The sequence below is a fragment of the Pinus tabuliformis genome, chromosome 8, assembly GCF_031772625.1.
Source record: "Pinus tabuliformis cultivar Carrire ecotype Pingquan chromosome 8, CPIR1, whole genome shotgun sequence".
NCBI classification, from domain to species: Eukaryota; Viridiplantae; Streptophyta; class Pinopsida; order Pinales; family Pinaceae; genus Pinus; species Pinus tabuliformis.
Window position 1 is genome coordinate 440,104,417 of NC_142294.1, and position 20,704 is coordinate 440,125,120.

The following is a 20,704-nucleotide window of genomic DNA, read 5'->3' on the forward strand; positions in this document are numbered from 1 at the left end:
TGGAGGTGTGAGCCTCTAGATTCCCTTGTTACGGATGCAGGCATCATATCCTTTTATTTTTTGGTTGAGAAAATGTGCATATGTGTATGTGTGTATTAGTGGAAATACTATATCGAGCTGGTTTATAAAGCTCCATAGAGAGTATGGTTATTTGCTGGTTGAAGCAAATGCATATGTGTATATGTGGTTATTGTAAACATTGTAATGAGTTGTGTTATAAAGCTCTAGTAAACAGTATGTTTGTTATGCAACCATCTCACAAAATAGAAGAATGAGATAGATCAACAACTTCAAAAGTAGCCTCTTCGAGGGGGAAAACTCCTTTAAATTACACAAATGAACAATTCTTGGATGATACAAATGAAAAGACCTCCTTTCTATATATAGGAGTCTAAGGGGTCACAATATAATCAGAGCCGACATAACAATAATAATGTAAGGGCACAACCATAACAATAGTGGGATTCTATGGGGCATAATATTAATAACATGGGGACAACATGGGCACCAAAATAACAATAATGAGCTACAATGACAATAATAATAAAGGAATACACTAGTATTATAGGGATCTAACATGCCCCTCTCCTTAAAAAAAGTGTTGCCCTCAACGCTTGAGTAGTTCTAGATGCTTCGGTATAAAATTCTCATCCTCCCATGTGGAATCTTCAGCAGATAACTTCTTCCACTTGATGAGATACTCTGAAATTGATCGATTTCATAGCTGTCGAGTTCTTGTTTCAGTGATTGCTTCAGGTTCCAATATGATTTTTCCTTCATCGTTAAGTTCTGGCAATATTGTTTGAATTGGGAGCTTGTCACCTATAACCTTCTTTAAGCATGAAACATGAAAAACTGGGTGCACTCGGGAAGATGCAGGAAGTTCCAATTTGTATGCCATAGTACCAATCTTTTGCAACACCTTGTACAGACCATAATACTTTGGTGATAATTTATTATCCTTCTTAGCTTGCTTGAGAGACATTTGTTTGTATGGTTGTAGTCAAAGAAATACCCAGTCACCTACATCAAAACTTCTTTCATTACAATGTTGATCTGCTTGTTGTTTCATTCTATTATGGGCCAAAGTTAGGTTATCCTTTAAGAGTTGGAGAATTTTTTTGTTGATGCTCGATGTGATCTTCCACTGATTGAACCTTAGAATTTTATCTCAAATATGATGTGATAGATGGTGGATGATATCCATAAAGTTCCATAAATGGGATCATTTTTGCTGCAGTATGGAAGGAAGTGTTATACCACCATTCAACTAGCAGCAACCTTTTGACCCATTGTGTCTGTTTAACAGATACAAAGTAACGAAGATATCCTTCCAAACATTTGTTCACTATCTCAGTTTGCCCATCAGATTGAGGATGATAAGATGAGCTATGAGCTAACTGAGTGCCGAGACAAGAAAATAATTATGTCCAAAAATTTCCAGTGAAAATAGGATCTCTGTCGCTTATAATAATCTTTGGGTTTCCATGTAGCTTTTGAATTATTTCCATAAATGCAGTAGCAACTGTACTGGCTTTAAATGGATGAGATAATGCACAAAAGTGTGCATACTTGGTAAGTCTATCAACTACCACCATGATGACACTCTTTCCTTTGGACTTGGGTAAACCTGTGATAAAATCCATTGAAACCTCCTCCCAACATTGACTTGGAATGGACAAAGGTTGTAATAGATGTGGGGTCTTAATTGTCTCAACTTTATTTTGTTGGTGAACCAAACATTATGCCACAAACTTTTGAATATCAGATTTAAGGCCATCCAAAAAAAAATTCCTTCTTAACCCCATTGTAAGTTTTTAAAAATCTTGAATGCCCTCCTAATGGACATGTGTGCAATTCCAGAAGAATCTTTTGTTTGAGTTGGGAATTATTACAGAGGTATAAGCGATATTTGTACCATGACGAATCATTTTTCCAGCTAAATGTATCAGATGTACCAATTGTTATGCAACCATCTCACAAAATAGAAGAATGAGATAGATCAACGACTTCAAAAGTAGCCTCTTCAAGGGGGAAACCTCCTTTAAATTACACAAATGAACAATTCTTGGATGATACAAATGACAAGACCTCCTTTCTATATATAGGAGTCTAATGGGTCACAATATAATCAGAGCCGATATAACAATAATAATGTAAGGGCACAACCATAACAATAGTGGACTTCTATGGGGCACACTAATAATAATATGGGGACAACTTGGGCACAACAATAACAATAAGGGGCTACAATGGCAATAATAATAAGGGAATACACTAGTATTATAGGGACCTAACAATGTTTGTCATATTTCAACAACAGTCATTGTAAATACTGCAACGAGATATGTTATAAAGCTCCATGGACAATATATTTTGTTTTTAACAGTCTTGTTGGTTATAGGTGTCACTGAAAACCGAGGATGGTATTCCCCCAAGGGGGAGGGTTCTGTAACAACCCTGGTTAAAAACTCATGTAAGAATATATAAGACCATAGATGATGGGACACATATTCCAAGTTGAATGGTGAGGGAAACATCCTAGTGGGTGTTGATTCAGTTTAATATGGCTAAGGAAATTGACAAAGGCAATGGTTAAGGCTTTGGAAAGGCATGAGGCATTAATTGACATTTTATTTATGAAAAATAATGGAAATTAGGAGAAAATGAAGGTGAAAGGTCACATACATGTTGCATGTGAGGAGGAAATTGAAGGAAAATAATGGAAAATGAAGAAAATAGAGGCCTCATTAATAAAAAGGCTTATGAGGATCAATTGGCAAGCTCTTAGTCAGTGTAAGCTCTTGGCTAATACTTGGTCAGTTCAGTGTTGGAGCTCTCTCTCATTATTTTCTCTCTCATACTCTTGGAGACTTAGAGTTTTCTTGGAGCACTCTTGGTGGGTGTGGCATACTTGGATTCTTGGAGCAAGAAGGCAAAGAAAGAGCAAGAAAGCACAAGAGGGCATCAAGATCAACAACTACAAAAATTTTGCTTGCAGGTACCGAGTTGCATGTATGTTTTCCTCACTAGTTTTGGCATGCATGCCACATGCATGTGGTTTCTTGGTTATGATCTGTCACTGGCATGGAGGATTGCCCGGATTGACAGTGGATTTGCCTAGCCTTGCCATTTCCTGGATATCCATGGTGATTTTGGGTTTACTTTCATTGTTTGTTTTTGGTTGGTTCTCATGTTTCCTTAGCTTGGGTTGAGTTACTAGTCCTGGAAGCCTTGGTTGGACAAATGCTCTGGAAGCCCTTGGTGGGTTGAGTTACTAGTCCTCGAAGCCCTAGTTGGACAAATTCCCTGGAAGCCTTGTATAAGTTGTGGGTTGGGTTACTAGTCCTGGAAGCCTTGGTTGGACAAATGCTCTTGAAGCCCTAGAAGGCTTGGATGGATACAAATATGATGATGGTTATGTGATGTCCAACCGTGAGGTGGAATCACTGTTTGTTGGGTTGAGGTGGATGGCCTCTAGAAGCCATGGATGAGTTTTGATTGATGTGTTCTATGATATCCCACATTCATGCTTGGAATATGGCACGATGGTGAATGACTGAAGAGAGATTTGGCTAAGCCATTTTATGGTAGGGTGGAACATGGAAGTCCCACCCTGGGTTGGATTTTGCATCATCAATAAGAGGTTATTTCTCCTTTTATTTTTATGAGTATTATACTGGATTATATGTGGTTTATATTGCTATGATTTCATTGGTATTTTTGTTCCTTTTATGCTGGTTATGTATATGTTTTATGACAACAACTATGTATGACTCTCATCATGTTTTTACTTGTATATGAATGATCAATGTATATATGACCTAATGGATGGAATGGCAATCACTGTGTTGAGGCGTCAATGCTTCATGGTGAATCTCAAATAAGTATGAGACCCCTATGCTCAGATTTGTTAATTACACATGTAGTTTACATATTCGTGATATGTTTGAAGAAGTGTTTGTCATGGCTACTGGGGGTCTAGTTGAGGTCTTAAATAAGTATTTGCTTTAGTACTGTCATTTCCATGTTATTTTATTGTTTTGAAGAGATGGTTCAATTATGGGCAGTGCTCTGGGCTTTGGGCCTGAAAAAGTGGCTCAAATCTTGGGGACACTGTCATAACACTGACAAAATGAGTCTTTGGACGTTGGCAGGCAAGCCTGTGAGAGCGACTCTGGGTTTCTGGACGTTGTCATGCCTATAGCATGAGAGCGACTGAGGCTTAAGTTGTCCAAAAGCTCAGTGGGACCCAAGGGCAAGTTGTCTGAAGTGTTGGATTGGTTCCTGAGGGTCTTGAAGCTGATGTTGAATGTTTGTATGGTGTATTTTCGTCGGTTCCACTTCCTTAACGTGACTTAGGAGGTTGAATCATATCATAGTGGCCTCTCATCACATGTTTACCCCAACTAGCCGGTTGCTTGGGTAAATGTGGGAGGAGGGTGTTACAATGTACTTATCATCATTTCTAATATTCCAGAACTATTCAAAATGATATCTATTGCTACCCTGCCTATACCCAAGTATGCCTCTAACAAGATTTATCCCATACAATCTCCAAAATAGACCATTATATAATATTGTTTTACATAGCATTTATAAAAAAAATCACAAAAAAAGACTACATTCCTTGATTCTCGTTGACCATCGATGCATTGCCATTTTCTTCCACTGCCTGCATTGTGAGCTATGGATTTGACTGCTCCTTAGGCTCACTTGACAGTTCTGCTCCACTGGAGGGAGTTCTTGAAGTCCAAAGATCTCCTTAAGAACTCCTACTACAGCGGTCTCAATTGTCACCTCTATCCCTTCTATCTTTGAATTGAGATTATAAACCTTCGTGGCTAGATTGAACACTGTTAATCTGAGTCTCTCCTCATCCTCTCTCAGAGCCTCTATCTCTTGCATTAACAAGGAGAAGTGCAAACATGCCTCCACCACAATTTGCTCCCCAACTCTATCTATTTTAGCCAGGTTATCCTCCAGCAAGTCCACAACTTGAACCGACTGAGAACTATCACCACCCACTTCGAATACACATGCCATACTTAACAAAGGATGAAAATTCATTGAGATTCTGAGTAGCTCCAACTTCATCAGTCACCATTTATAGCCCTGGATGCTCCCACTTCTAATCCCCATCTGCTTTGAATTACATTGATTGTCTTTGAACTGCTTCCCTAATGAAATCGCTAGTGTCCTGCAACCTATCTTTTGCCCAACGATCATACATCTCACTTTTAATCCACAGGTAGGGGAATGTGGTACTATCATGAGATATAATATATTCCAAGGAGGGTTCACATGTCAAATGACATATGCAGTCCTTGAGAGTGACAAAAACCATCTTCGATAACCACCTCGAGAGGCGATGTGAATCTATTGCCGAGATCGAGGACCGTCACTTCAAATTTGTCATTAAAGGCTTAACTATATTGATATTTATCATCATGACATGTCTCGGGGTCTGTTTGCTCCATCTTATCTTGTTAGTTAAATTATTCCCTACCTCTAGATTATTCTTCCATTTAGGCTTCATGGTATATAATGAAATGAGGGATCTCCTTGATCCAGGAGCAGCACACCTTGTTCAAGATGGGCACCTTTATTGGCTTGCTCATCTGCAATTTTATTATTCTCTCTTTTTATATGGAAGAAGGATATAGAATCAAATTTTTGAATTTGACTTCTAATTTGTGCATCCATGGGCAACAAATTTTCGTCTCTGAAGTTTTTATCTTTGTGGAATTTTTGAATAACTAGCATCGAATCACCCAATACAGATATTTGACGAATACCTCTTACTAGAGCTAGTTTTAATCCTTGCCATAGTGCTAGTGCCTCTGCTTGGTTATTGGAGGATTTCCCCAACCCCCATGCAAATTTGAGCTCTATTTTTTCTTCAGGGCAGAAAATTACCCCTCTAGCTCCTACCTCCCCTGATAATTATGATTTTTTAATCTTATCAATGTAAGAAGTATTATGAAGTAAGTGTTTTGATGTTTATCAATATTTACAGATCATTTAATTTATATAATCGTATTACTTAATAAAATGTTAACTATACTTGGTAAAAAATTATATCAACTGCACTCTTTCACTAACTCAATTTATTTATTTATTTTTATTATTGTGAAAAACCTATCCTAACTCAAACTATCATCATTAACATTTTTCTTTAAATATTTATAAAATAATTATACATAAAATAAATTTAAACAATTATACATAAAAGAAGTTTAAAGCTCCAATGTTGTAGTGCTCCTTCATGAGTTTCGTTAGTCGCTTTCAATATACTCTTAGGGTAATGTGTGAGTTGAAAAGTTGCAATGCCTTTTTGAATTTGCATTACTTTTGAAATGATTGGGAAGGTCTTTGTTGGGTTATGCCCTCCATCACTTCATGTGGAAAAAAACATCTAATCTTATAATCACTGAAAAGTTGTAAGGTCACATGGATCACTTGAAATCCATTATACATAACTACAAATGCTTTGGAAAAAATCAAACAGAAGATTGACCAAGTACTTGATAATTTCCACAAGTGCACATTTAATGTAAGGAAAAGATTTAATGCGTAATCTAATACACTGTGCATAAAGGCACACAACACCGATTTAATGCACACATCCATTCTCCCACTTGGAACACGAAGATACAAGAAAAGCTCACTCATAATCTTCTTTGTGCTAAATTTATAAAAAACATAAATAATGAATTCTTAGATATCAATAAATACTTAAACATACTTGTGGCAGAGTTACTTTGTTCACTGTGATTATAAATTCTAATAACCATAAATTTGCAGAAAAAAAATCAATTGAAATTATACTACTTGCATGAGACTGGCATTCTATCCTTTGATAAAGGATACATTTATTTTAATTCACTGATCATCTCACATTAAACTAGCCATAGTATAATGAGAATAATATTTCATTAATAAAATGCCAAATATTGACTTTAAATTTTAAGCACACTTTAAATCATCATACAATTTTAATAAAATATGAAGCACACGAATTATGTAATATAATTATGATTTTTTTTTTTTTTAATTAATCAATCCAATTAAGCTCCAACATAACATATTTAAAAACAATGTCATATTCTCACTCTAAACCACACCAGATTCGTTAAGAATCCAATCTAAATGTCTGTAATACACCATGGAACACAACCCCACTTACCACGATAAAACAGTTTAGCAAGAAAACATTCTTGAAAAATGAAAAATATACACTAGCGAAGATACTGGAAGCTCTGTTAGATTTCGTGCTCCTATCGGTATATCAGCAAGCAAATGTTAGTGCAGTAAGGGCCTTATACGGCAGCACCTGGATTTGGATATTGTTTATTAGCATTGCCTCCTGGTCCAGAAAACATGCAACCTATGGAGGTGGACACAGATTCTGATCATCTAGAGAGGAAACAAGCTGATTATAAGGGCCAGGTTTGTTTCCCTTTCCGATTACTTTTCCCTTCCCTTGTCTTCAGCTTCATCTATATATATGTATGCATGAACAGTTATACTTGATTTGGCAGGATGAGAAATACCTGCTAAGGATGCAGAGGTACAAGGGGCAACAATACAGTCATCTCTACTATTTCCGTCTTCACAAGTTCCGAGAGATTCTAAACGCTCTTATTAAAAAACAGTGGCCAAACTTGCCATGTAAGAGTGTGCTTTGAGTGTTTACTAAGTCTCTGAGTTGTGTTTGATAAGAGGAGTTTATTTCATGAAATAACATTTGAACCATGATACGAAAATACGACTGCAAGGTGAGTGAAGTAGCTATTTTTTTAACCGGCATTGCCCTTATTTGTTTGTGACCATAAATCTGCCTAGGAACCTTCTTGATGATCTCACTTGGAGAAAAATCTCTAGCTATGTTGGGTGTTTTGTGGAATCTTGGGTGAACACTGAGGGCGTATTATATGGGTTATATCCAAAACGGCCGGGAAAATCTCATTGTTATTGTAATCTGGCGAAGCAAAAAATGCAGAGGGTATAGTTCAATCTGTTTCAGTATTTTCAAGGTCCTGGGTCGTTTCAGATACCCTTTAAACCTGTGGAGGAACTATGCCCTTGAAACTCTGACCCGTGGAATTATGCCTAGAATTTCTATTTCTGCCGAAATTTCTTCCTGGAACTTGGCGGGAAAATGGGTAGTTTTGGTAATTTTTATCCTACGCCAGAATTGAGCGTCCTTTGATGAAGGTGTGTCTTTTCTGGCATTAATGGTCAATGCGCTATCAAAAAAGGTGCAAAAAGGCAAGTGATGTGGTTTCATGTAGGATATCTAATTTGCCTCTTAGTAGTACCAGTAAGTGTTTTCAGTATTTTGAAGGTCCTGGGTAGCGTCAGATACTCTTAGAACCTGTGGAGGAACTATGCCCTTGAAACTCTGAGCCGTGGAACTATGCCTAGCATCTCAATTTCTGCCTGGAACATGGCGGGAAAATGGGTGGCTTTGGTAATTTTTATCCCACGCCAGAATTGAGCGTCCTTTAATGAAGACGTGTCTTTTCTGGCATTGATGGTCAATGTGCTATCGAAAAAGGTGCTAAAAGGCAAGTGACGTGGTCTCATGTAGGATATCTAATTTGCCTATCAGTAGTACCAGAAGCTAGGTGAGGAGCTCAATTGGTTTGTATATGTTATTCGTTGATTTCTATTAGATGGAGTGTCCTGTAGCCTCGTGAGTATCTAGCGAATCTCAGTAGCTGTTTTCACCAATGGTAGAATGAGACAATTTGAACTGGGAAGGCGTTGGTAAGCAACTAGTAAAAGATAAGATAATAGATTAGTAAGATAAGATCATTTGCTAAGAGAAGATATCATAAGTAAGATAAAATAATTTTATAAATGGTTTAAGGTGAGCAAAAGACTAGGTTAATGAGACTAGAAAATATAACTAATTAGAAAGATAATGTGAGAGTGCATGAATTAGAATGTTAATGTGAGAGTTCATTAGAAAAAGAAGTAAAAATAGCAGAAGAGTGTAAGAAAGAGTAACCCAAGAGGATTAACCCTAGAAAAGAGAGAGACCCACTACACTGCATTGTATATGGAGGTAGATGAAGGGGAAGGAGAGGAAACTGCATCATTCAGTGTGAGGGTACCAGTGCAACACTAGTATGGACCTCTGTGAGTGCGCAGGGCTGAGAGGACGGTGGCTGGGTTATATTAAGAGGAGGCATTCAAGGGTGAGTATCTCCATGATACCAGGTTTACGTATATGCGATCTAAAGATATTGAGCAACTTACTTAGAGTCTTCGAATAAACAGTAGCATCTATCTTATGTCTTGTAGTAGATTGAATATTAGAGGATGAACTGTTCTCAATTTTAGTGATCAATGAGCAAAGTTTAGTTGTGCTGATCTTGGGTATGTAATGTTTTGTCTATATTGGTCAATGCTGATAACAAACTGTAATTGAGTTGTCGAAATCTTTTACTTTTTGGACCCATATACATCAGAAAACAGTCAAATCACAACCAAAAAATGCTAATATATGACCAAAATCAGTCCAAGTCCTAGAACAATTAGACAATTGCAACTCTAATTTGTCGTTAGACTAAAACAATGTCCCATGAGGTCATCCCACTCTAATTTGTCTTTAGACAAACAGTATCCCATGGGTTCATCTCATTGAATATAGCCAAGAATTATGATGGCATTTTACAGTTTCACCTGAATCGTTTATAACATGTTGTATACTTTTACACCAAATGTTTGCCTCATGTTCATGCATCTCATAATGTAACATAGCATACTGGCTTGCTGCTTGTTCTTCTAGCTTGTGGCCTAAAGTGTTGCTGTTTTTTTGAAGGTCACCTTTTGCACTGGTTGTGCTCCATTAAACCATTCATTAGAGGACATTGTTGTCACCCCAAGTTGTAATTTGTATCCATCTATGTTTTGTCATGTCTTGTTGATTGAAGAGCATTTTGTGCCAATATCATGTTGTCTGTCAAGACTTAAAAGCTTAACTTTGTTACAGATGTTTATATTTTCCTAAAAAAACTAGTTGTATATTTCCATTAACAAGCCACCAGACTCTATCTAACAAACAATGTTGTTGGTGTATTCAATTTGTGCAAGTAGTTTTAGCTATGTCGTGCAAGATGGTTAGTAACCTCTTTATATTGGATATCTATTGCCTGTTGAACTTGATAGTGGTCTTTGCTTGTAATTGTACAGGGTTATGTAAAAAAAATGGAAAATTAGTATGTGATGATTCATTGGTTAAGAATTTATGTGCAAATAAGAAGTTAGGTCTCTTGAGATGATTGAAAATCTCTAATTTTTCTTTAGTCATTGACTCATCACTGTAGGGTTTCTTGTAATTCTTTGTGAAGGCTTTTATAGTGTTACATTGGTTTTTGACCATGCAACATGCTTTGTTCTTCTTTTTGTTAGACTTGGATGCATTTTCTGTTGGCACATATAAGCTAAATTATTGCCCTATTTTATTTGCTTGCGTGGTGTTGACTTTCATTGTTTTCCTATGATTATATGCAATGTATTTTGTGGGTGCGTATAAATCATGAACAACTATGAAATGGTTTTGCAATTCACTTCTTCCTGGGACTTTAGAATCTAGATAGCCTTGTTGATGTGGGCTTTTGACCTTCGTCAACAAAAATGGATTCACTGGTATAAAAATCCTCAATGCATGGTTCCCATCTTTATTGGTGGATCCTACGTTTGTGGCACTGGCTGCTGGATTCATTTATTGATTTTTACAATTTTTATTAGTTTTCTGTTTAAGTTACAAAAATAAAAGGCAGAAAGTAAGTGCAAAAGTAAATCCTCTTACTAGGAGCAGGCTAAAATGAAGTTGGAACTGAGATGTGATACAATGCAAACTAATAGTGTGGATAGCCAATGATAATTAATTCATACGATATCAAAAGAGTGACTAGGTCTGCAAGATAGCTGCGAACATGATAAACCAATCTGTCTTAAAATTAGTTTAACAACTATATGATAATAAGCATATGAGAAAAGAAGTAGTTCAATGACATAGACTTACTGTAAATGAAAGCAGTCATAGATGGAAGTGAAGATAGCTTGCACTCACAAATGACTGCCACAACTTTATTCCTTCAAAATGTCAACAATGTGTCATTGACTCATTGTTTATTTAAATATGGTTTGCTTACAAAAGACGAGATCATTTAGCTCTTCATACAAAGTTCTATTTAACTAAAAAAAATTTGCCATTGGCCTTCCATCTACCTTCTAAGATTCTTGAACATATATGAACTTCTAGAGTTCTAGAGTTCTATGATAATCAAGTTCAAGCACATTATTTCCGTTCTGATTTAACATTTATCAATTAATAATTCACCTTTTATTAATTACAGTCTTATAATAATTCCATTGAATTCCTTGATAAACTTATCATAGCACTAATGGTCTTTAGTGGCCTTGCAACATTGGATTCTTATGTTGGATGGTTTGTTGGAATCTTCCCGATCTCTCAATGCTACTTCAAGAACGAATCCAATATCCAAATCCACCACTTTGTCAAAAGTCTTTTTTAACATGGAAACCGCTATGGATGAAACTTTCAACCTTCCATACCAATTAATTCAACCCATTCCTTTCTTAGTAAGTAAAACCGACTTAGCTTTGTCTTTGTAAGAGCGTGTTTTGAGTGTCTACCAAATCTCTGAGTTGTGCTTGATAAGAGGAGTTTATTTCCTTAAATAACATTCAAACCATGATAAAAATATATGGTTGCAAGGTTCGCGAGACAACTATTTTTCATGGGAATTTCCTTGTTTGTTAGTGACTATAAATCTGCCTTGGGGCCTTGTTTATGATCCCTTTGATCTGACTTGGAGAAAAACCTCTAGTTGTGTTGGGTATTTTGTGGAATCTTGGGTGAAAACATCAAGGGTGTATTATATGAGTTATATCCTAAGTCACTAGGTTCGTGTTCGTGTTCGTGTTCAAGTTTGGCGACCTTGAAATTCGAATAAAGTTTGGCACCTGAAATTTTGTCGAAATAGTTCGACATAAAATTCGACATATAGAAATTTGAAAAAAAAAATGTATATAAAAAAATCAATTTAAAGTCAAATTCAAAGTCCATAATGCACACTAACGAATTTCAAAACGAATTTTACCGAATTTCAAATGAATTTCAAAACGAATTTGAACGATTTTCAATGATTAAATTCGCCTTGAAACTTGAATTCGTTTCAAGTTCGAGTTCGCCATTTTGTTCGGCGAACTTGAATGAATAAATTTGAATTCGTTTGAAGTTTGGCGAATTTCGAATTTCTTCATTCAAATTCGCCGAACCCGGTGACTAAGGTTATATCTAAAACAACCAGGAAAATTTGATTGTGACTAGAATTTGAAGAAACAAAAGATCCACAGAGTGCTAGTCGTGCTGGGTATCTTGTGGAATCTTGGGTGAAAACATCAAGGGTGTATTATATGAGTTATATCCTAAGTCACCAGGTTCGTGTTCGTGTTCGAGTTCGGCGACCTTGAAATTAGAATAAAGTTCGGCACCTGAAATTTTTCCGATAAAGTTCGACATAAAATTTGACATATAGAAATTTGAAAAAAAAATGTATATATATATATATAAAATCAAATAAGTCAAATTCAAAGTCCATAATGCACACTAACGAATTTCAAAACGATTTTTACTGAATTTCAAACGAATTTTAACGAATGTCAAAACGAATTTGAATGGTTAAATTTGCCTTGAAATTCGAATTCGTTTCAAGTTCGAGTTCGCCATTTTGTTTGGCAAACTTGAACGAATAAATTCGAATTCATTTGAAGTTCGACGAATTTCGAATTTTTTCATTCAAATTTGCTGAACCTGGTGACTAAGGTTATATCTAAAACAACCAGGGAAATTTGATTGTCACTGGAATTTGAAGAAACAAAAGATTCACAAAGTGCATAGTTCCAGGCCGTTTCAGGATTTTTCAAGGTTCTTGGTTGTTCTAGATAGCCTCAATACCCCTAGGGCTTGGAGGAAGTACGCCCTTGGAAATATGACCCATCAAACTATGCTTGGCATCTCAAATTCTGCCTGGAATTTAGATGGAAAATGGGTGGTTTTTGATAGTTTTTATCCCACACAAACATTCACTGTATTTGATTAAGATGTGTTTGTTTTGGCATTGATGGTTAATGTCCTATAAAAAACGGTGCAAAGAGGCAAGTGATGTAGTCTCATGTAGGATATCTAATTTGGCTAGCAGTAGTCCTAGAAGCCAGGTGAGGAGCTCAATTGGTTTATATGTGTTATTTGTTGGTTTCTATTAGATGGACTGTCTTGTAGCCTCTTGAGTATCTAGTGATTCTTAGTGGCTATTTTGACCAATGCTAGGAGGAGACAATTTGAAATGGGAAGGCACTAAGAAGCAACTAGTAAGGATTGATTTTTTTTTTTGCTTATCCAATAGATAAGGTAAGATAAGATCATTTAGTTAAAGAGAGGTCAATGGACTAGAAAATACAACTTTTTAGAAAGATAATGTGGGAGTGCATATCGATGTTATTAGGATTGGATAAGATTGGTTTGAATCAGCTGATTAGATCGTTTTCAGGGAAAATCCGGTTTGGATCGCCGAAGTAGACTGGAAATGGTTCGTTTGATATTGGATCGATCATTTTTCATTGAACCAGCTTGTTCAGTACAATTACATACAAAGTGACTCGTGGAGCCAAAAAATCACTCTTTTTAAAATTTCTTTTATTTTCTTAGATGGCCCACCACCCTAGCCCCCCCCTCAAACTTATTTAAAGACCCTCTCCCCCTCTATTTCACTCACAATATTCTTTTGAGCTTCTTGTATTTCTTGAATTGAGATTGCTGAGTGGGTTTTGGAGAGATATTTGCAATTTTGTAGGGTTGTTTTAAAGAGGTTCTTGTGCAGTTTTGGAGAGTTGGTTGAAGGGGTAAGCTGGAGAGAGTTTGTTGGAGAGATTTAGAGTTGCTTCAAGAGATTATTTCTCAAAGACTGTGGGCCGATTTTTAGTTGTTTTTGGAGGTGACTAAAGGGGTTTTTGAGCTGTTTTTGTTGTTGTTTGGAGTTGCTATTGTTGTCAACTTTTGGAAGGCTTTTCCAGGTATGTCAAAGCACTTAATATTCTTTTATTTTTCTCTTACAAATTGCTATTTTTCCCTAGAAATCAAAAAAAGTTAGGGCTTTTATGTATATATCTATTTTCTTGTATTTATCTCTTAAAAATTATTGATTTTTCCCTAGAAAGTAAGAATTGTTAGGGCTTTATATGCAAATTTTTATTTGTTGTTGTATAGGTTGCCATGGCCCCTAAAAGCATGAATGATCCAACATGGTTATATTGCCATTTGAATGAAGATGGGAACAAAGTTTGCAACTACTCTGGGAAGATAATTAAAGGTGGGGGGATCCACAAAATTAAAGAACACTTGCTCATTTGAGAGGCCAAGTAAACCTGTGTGATAAAGTCTCTGATGACCTAATAAGTCATATGATGGTTTTGATTGAAGCCTTCTGAGTAGAAAAGAGCAAGTCAAGAAAGCTAAAAAGGACATAGGAAAAAGTAAAAAAGACAATGCTCCTTTCATGGACCTTGATCTTGAAGCACATATTCCAAGTTTTGAAGAATCCTCTAGTTTCCCTTTAGAATTGGAGATGAGCATGTGTCTTTTGCTGGCCATAGTTCATCTAATTTGAAAGCGACACGTGCAAGGAATCTTGACTCTTTCTTTGTACCTCACATTAACCCTGGTGCTAAACCCACCATTGATGCCAAATGGAAGAGGATAAAGAAGGAGGCTGCTTGGGAATGCATTGCTAGATAGTGGTATGATGCAAACATACCTTTCAATGTTGCTTATTTTCCATATTATCAACCTATGATTGATGCTATAGTTACATGTGGTTCGGGCTTCAAAGGCCTTAGTTTTCATGATATTAGGGGGTCACTTTTACAAAACGAGGTCCAAAGAATAGAAGAGTACCTCACAGAGTTCAGGCACTCATTGACCAAAACAAGGTGCACAATTATGTTTTGATGGATAGATTGATGGAAGATCCTGCACTGTTTTAAATTTCTTAATTATTTGCCCAAAAGATACCATGTTTTTGAAATTTGTGATTGCATCTGATCAACGGAAGGATGCACAATTACTATTTCGTCTTTTGGATGAAGTTGTTATGGAAGTAGTGATCGACAATGTTGTACAAGTGATCACAAATAATGCCTCCAACTATGTTGTAGCTGAAAGGATGTTGGAAGAAAAACACCTCACCATTGGGTTGGCTTCATGTGTAGACCATTGTTTGGACCTCATGCTTGAGGATATTGGCAAAAGTGAGTGGGTGAAGAAGTGTGTGGAAGAAGCAAAATCTATCACTAGATACATCGACAACCACTGTTGGGTCCCTATAATACTAGTGATTACCCCATTACTATTGTAGTTATACTCCTTATTTATATTGTTATGCCCCTATTACCCCCATATTGTTATTTCTGTGCCCCATAGAATCCCTCTATTGTTATTTTTGTGGCTTTATATTATTATTGTTAGGTCAGCTGGATTATATTGTGACTCCTTAGACTCCTATATATAGAAAGGAGGTTTTGTCATTTGTATCATCAAAGAATTGTTCATTTAAGTAATGTAAAGGAGGTTGCCCCTCGAAGAGGCTGAATTCTAAGGCGTTGATCTATCTTTTCTTGAGCTGGTTTCATAACATTTGGTATCAGAGCTTTGGATTCTAGGGTTTCGCTGCTCCAAACAGGTCATCTTGGCATTTTTGCTATAACTGTTTTTCTGTGACGTTTCAGAAGTCGCAAAAAAAACTCATTTGAGAAGAATTGGCGTTGAACCTTGGGTCCAAATTTCAGAGCTTTTCGCGTGATATTTTCGGAGATATGATCTGAAGAAGTTGGTCTTTTTGCAGACTCCTGAATTACACTCAAAACAGGTGACCTGGGTAAAATCGTCATAACTTTCTCTCTGAGGATCGGATTGAAATTTCGTAAAAAGGTACAGAAAGAGGACGGACTGTAGTTTCTTGTGTGTGTGTTTCAGATTCGAAGGTTGAAACAGTGACTCGTGGCACGTCGTACAAGTTCGCTCTACTGAACCAGTCTAAAAGCAAGTCACTGTGGGAGATTTCACATAACTCTTCCTTGGAGAATCCAATTTGGCTCAGACTTGTGGCATTGGAAAGATGATGCAGAAGGCTACTACAGGTAGCAATTTTAGAACTGGATGATCCGAAATTATAGAGATACATCAGATTCAATATCAGGCTTCTATAAAGTGAAAAAATGTGTGTAGTTTTTTTTTAAATTTTTGTGTAAGCTTGGTTTAACGGAATTCAAAGGGCATAGTAAAGCATTATTATCGGTAACTGATGCCCCGAGGAAAGAAAATGCAAACACCTAGTAAGGAACCTGAAAGCTCTAGCATGACTCATGAAGAAGAAGAAGAAATGCTACATGATATATCAAAATTACAAGAACAAGTGCAACAAATGTCACGCTCACAAAAGCTAACAAAAGCTAAGATCAGTGGCGTGGAATCTAAGATAAAGGGCATGGAAGCTAAGATGGATGATTCGAAGACAGATTTGAAGAGAGACATGGCAGATTTTAAGATAGAATTGAAGACAGATATGGAAGAATTGAAGAAGTTGCTACAAGAAAGGGTCACTAATGGTGAAAAGGTAGTAAAGGAAACTCATGATGAGAACAAAAGAAATGTTAATCATGATTCCATAGACGCTAATGTTGGATCGAAGAATCACCATATTCCAAAAATCGATATGAGGAAGTTTGATGGCAAGGATCCCGCCACATGGATATTACAGATGGAGCAATTCTTCGATCTCAATAATGTGCAAAACACACAAAAGGTACGTATGGCAACTGTATATTTGGAACCAAATCAGTTTGTATGGTATCAATGGCTTTGCTCTCGTAAACAATTTATCACTTGGGCAATTTTTACGGAAGAATTGATAGCACATTATGAAGATACAAAAAGCAACACTTTTTTTAGCCAATTGATAAGTCTCAAACAAAAGGGTTCAATAATGGAGCACATTGAGGAGTTCCAAAAATTGAACATAAGGGTAAAAGATATTCCAGAGGAGCATAGGATTGATGTGTTCATAGGGTCTTTAAAGGATAATATCCAACATGATGTTCGCCTTTGGGAACCTGATTCATTAGAGAAGGCATTCAGGTTAGCAAGAAAAATGGAAAGCAAAATTATGGCAACCAGGAAGCATACCACTCACAACTATAAAGACGGAAGTGTTGTTGCCCCTAGTCTTCCACAACCTATAAGGTTGACACCACAACAATTGGAAGAAAAAAGAGCAAAAGGGCTTTGTTACAGTTGTGATAGCAAATACACTAAAGGTCATAAGTGTGCTGAGAAGAAATTATTCTACATAGATTGTGAAGAGGAAGAAGAAAAGGAGCAAGAAAGGTCAAAAGAAGAAGATATACTCCAGGAACAAAGCCTAGATGAAGAACAAATAAATCCGACCATATCTTGTAATGCATTGGCGGGAATTACCACTCCTCAAACCATCAAGATAGAAGGACAAATCAAGAAGAAAAAGGTAATAGTGTTGATTGATTCAGGAAGCACCCACAATTTTATTCATTGTAGGGTAGCAAAAGAATTGAATTGCTTCCTATATCCAGCACCAGAGTGTCAAGTGATGATTGCAAATGGAGGAACAATAAATTGCTCTGGAAAGTGCCATAATATCAAGCTATCCATGGGAGAATATGTATTGACTAGCCCAATGCTTTCCATTCCAATGGGAGGTGCTGATGTTGTACTAGGAGTCCAATGGCTACAATCCTTGGGTACAATAGCTTTTAATTTTCAAGAACTTTTCATCAAATTTTCTACGGAAGGAAAGGAAGTTGAATTAAGGGGTATTGCAGGGAAACCAGGAAAGATAATCAGCTCTAATGGTATGACAAAGCTTCTAAAAAAGGAGCAAAGAGGTGTAATTGCACAATTATGTTCGCTAGATGTTTCCACATTGGAATCATCTATTTCTCCAGATCTCCAAAAAGTCTTGGACAATCATTCCAAGGTATTTGAGACTCCCAAAGGTCTCCCACCTATGCGTGATCATGATCATGCTATTCATCTGATTCCAGGAAGTGTTCCTCCAAACATCAGGCCGTACAGATATCCCTATGTCCAAAAAAGTGAAATTGAACGTATGGTTGCAGAAATGCTAGAGGCTGGTATAATTCAACCGAGTCAAAGTTCTTTCTCAGCTCCAGTAGTATTGGTGCACAAGAAGGATGGATCATGGCGCATGTGTCCAGATTATAGGGAGCTCAACAAGCTCACTATTAAAGATAAGTTCCCCATTCCTGTTATTGATGAATTACTGGATGAATTGCATGGATCAATTTACTTCACCAAGTTGGATCTTCGTTCGGGATATCATCAAATCAGAATGAAGATTGAAGACATTCCGAAAACGACATTTAGAACTCATGAGGGTCATTATGAATTTTTGGTCATGCCTTTTGGCCTTACCAATGCACCTTCAACATTTCAAGGTTTGATGAATTCAATTTTCAAACCATTCCTTAGAAAATTTGTGTTAGTATTTTTTGATGATATACTAATCTACAGCAAGTCTTGGAAGGATCATGTTGAACATGTTGACAGGGTGCTACAACTATTGGAGGAGAAACAATTATATGCAAAAAGATCCAAATGTTTCTTTGGAGTCCAGGAGGTGGAATATTTGGGTCATATTGTATCTCATGAAGGAGTTAAGGTAGACCCTAGCAAAATTAAAGCCATTAAGGAATGGAAAATCCCCACATCCATAAAGCATCTGCGAGGATTTCTTGGGTTGACAGGGTATTATCGCAAGTTTGTTAAGAATTATGGGAGAATAGCAGCACCTCTAACAACATTATTGAAGAAAGATTCATTTTCATGGACTCCGGAAGCAACAAAGGCCTTTGAACATCTTAAAGAGGCAATGTGCCAAGCACCGGTCTTAGCTACACCGGACTTCACAAAAACCTTTATTGTGGAATGTGATGCTTCAGGAAATGGAATTGGTGCTGTTCTAATGCAAGATGAAAGACCCATTGCTTTTGAAAGTCGTCCAATCAAGGGAAAGTTTTTAAGCAAAGCTATTTATGAGAAGGAAATGTTGGCAATACTCCATGCACTTAAGAAATGGCGACCCTACCTAATGGGAAGACACTTCAAGGTAAAAACGGATCATGATAGCCTTAAATACTTTTTAGAACAAAGATTATCCTCTGAAGAGCAACAAAAGTGGGTCACAAAGATGTTGGGTTATGACTTTGAAATCATCTACAAAAAAGGGAAGCAAAATGTGGTGGCAGATGCACTCTCAAGAAAGGATGAGGATGTGGAAGCATTGTTGTGTGCCATTTCTATTATCCAACCAGATTGGATAAACGAAGCAAGGGAGGAATGGAAGAATGACGAAGAAGTGTGGGCACTTATTCGAAAGCTACAACAAGATTCCAGTACTTCTGATACATTTAGCTGGCAAAATGATTCGTTATGGTACAAAGATCGCTTATACCTCTGTAAGAATTCCCAGCTAAAACAAAAGATTCTTATGGAATTGCACACTTCTCCCTTAGGAGGGCACTCAGGATTTTTAAAAACTTACCACAGGGTTAAGAAGGAATTTTTTTGGGATGGCCTTAAATCAGATATTCAAAAGTTTGTGGCGGAATGTTTGGTTTGCCAACAAAATAAAGTTGAAACAATTAAGACACCGGGTCTATTACAACCTTTATCCATTCCAAGCCAACGTTGGGAGGAGGTTTCAATGGATTTTATCACAGGTTTACCCAAGTCTGAGGGAAAGAGTGTCATCATGGTGGTAGTTGACAGACTTACCAAGTATGCACACTTTTGTGCATTATCACATCCATTTAAAGCCAGTACAGTTTCTACTGCATTTATGGAAACAATTCAAAAGCTACATGGAAACCCAAAGATTATTGTAAGTGACAGAGATCCCATTTTCACTGGAAATTTTTGGACAGAATTATTTTCTTGTCTTGGTACTCAGTTAGCTCATAGCTCATCTTATCATCCTCAATCTGATGGGCAAACTGAGATAGTAAACAAATGTTTGGAAGGATATCTTCGTTGCTTTGTATCTGATAAACAGACACAATGGGTCAAATGGTTGCCTCTGGCTGAATGGTGGTATAACACTTCCTTCCATACAGCAACAAAAATGACCCCATTTATGGCACTTTATGGGTATCAACCACCATCCATCACATCATATTTAAGAGAAAATTCTAAGGTTCAGGCAGTGGAACATCACATCGAACATCAACAAGTCCTCCAACTCTTAAAGGATAACCTCGTGTTGGCACAAAATAGAATGAAACAACAGGCAGATCAACATCGCAGTGAAAGAAGTTTTGATGTAGGTGATTGGGTATTCCTACGGCTACAACCATATAAGCAAATGTCCCTAAAGCAAGCTAAGAAGGATAATAAATTATCACCAAAGTATTATGGTCCGTACAAGGTGTTGCAAAAGATTGGTACTATGGCATACAAATTGGAGCTTCCTGCAGCTTCTCGATTGCACCCAGTTTTCCATGTTTCATGTTTAAAGAAGGTTATAGGTGACAAGCTCCCAATTCAAACAATATT

At 36.8% G+C, this 20,704-nt stretch overlaps 1 protein-coding gene across 3 annotated transcripts in view; it reads left to right on the forward strand.

The window, feature by feature from the left end:
* Positions 1-7,135: 7,135 nt before the first annotated feature.
* LOC149235947 (DNA polymerase delta small subunit-like) overlaps positions 7,136-20,704 on the forward strand; it is a 106,908-nt gene continuing 93,339 nt past the window's right edge. Inside the window, exons 1-2 of one of the 3 annotated variants that reach the window (XM_089372287.1) lie at positions 7,137-7,452; positions 7,545-7,674. In XM_089372287.1, the coding sequence (XP_089228413.1) occupies positions 7,384-7,452; positions 7,545-7,674 (199 nt within the window). In that variant the 5' untranslated portion in view covers positions 7,137-7,383. Of the gene's footprint in view, positions 7,453-7,544; positions 7,675-9,050; positions 9,210-20,704 lie in introns of those variants that run through there. The other 2 variants (XM_089372288.1, XM_089372289.1) reach the window with 2 other exon arrangements.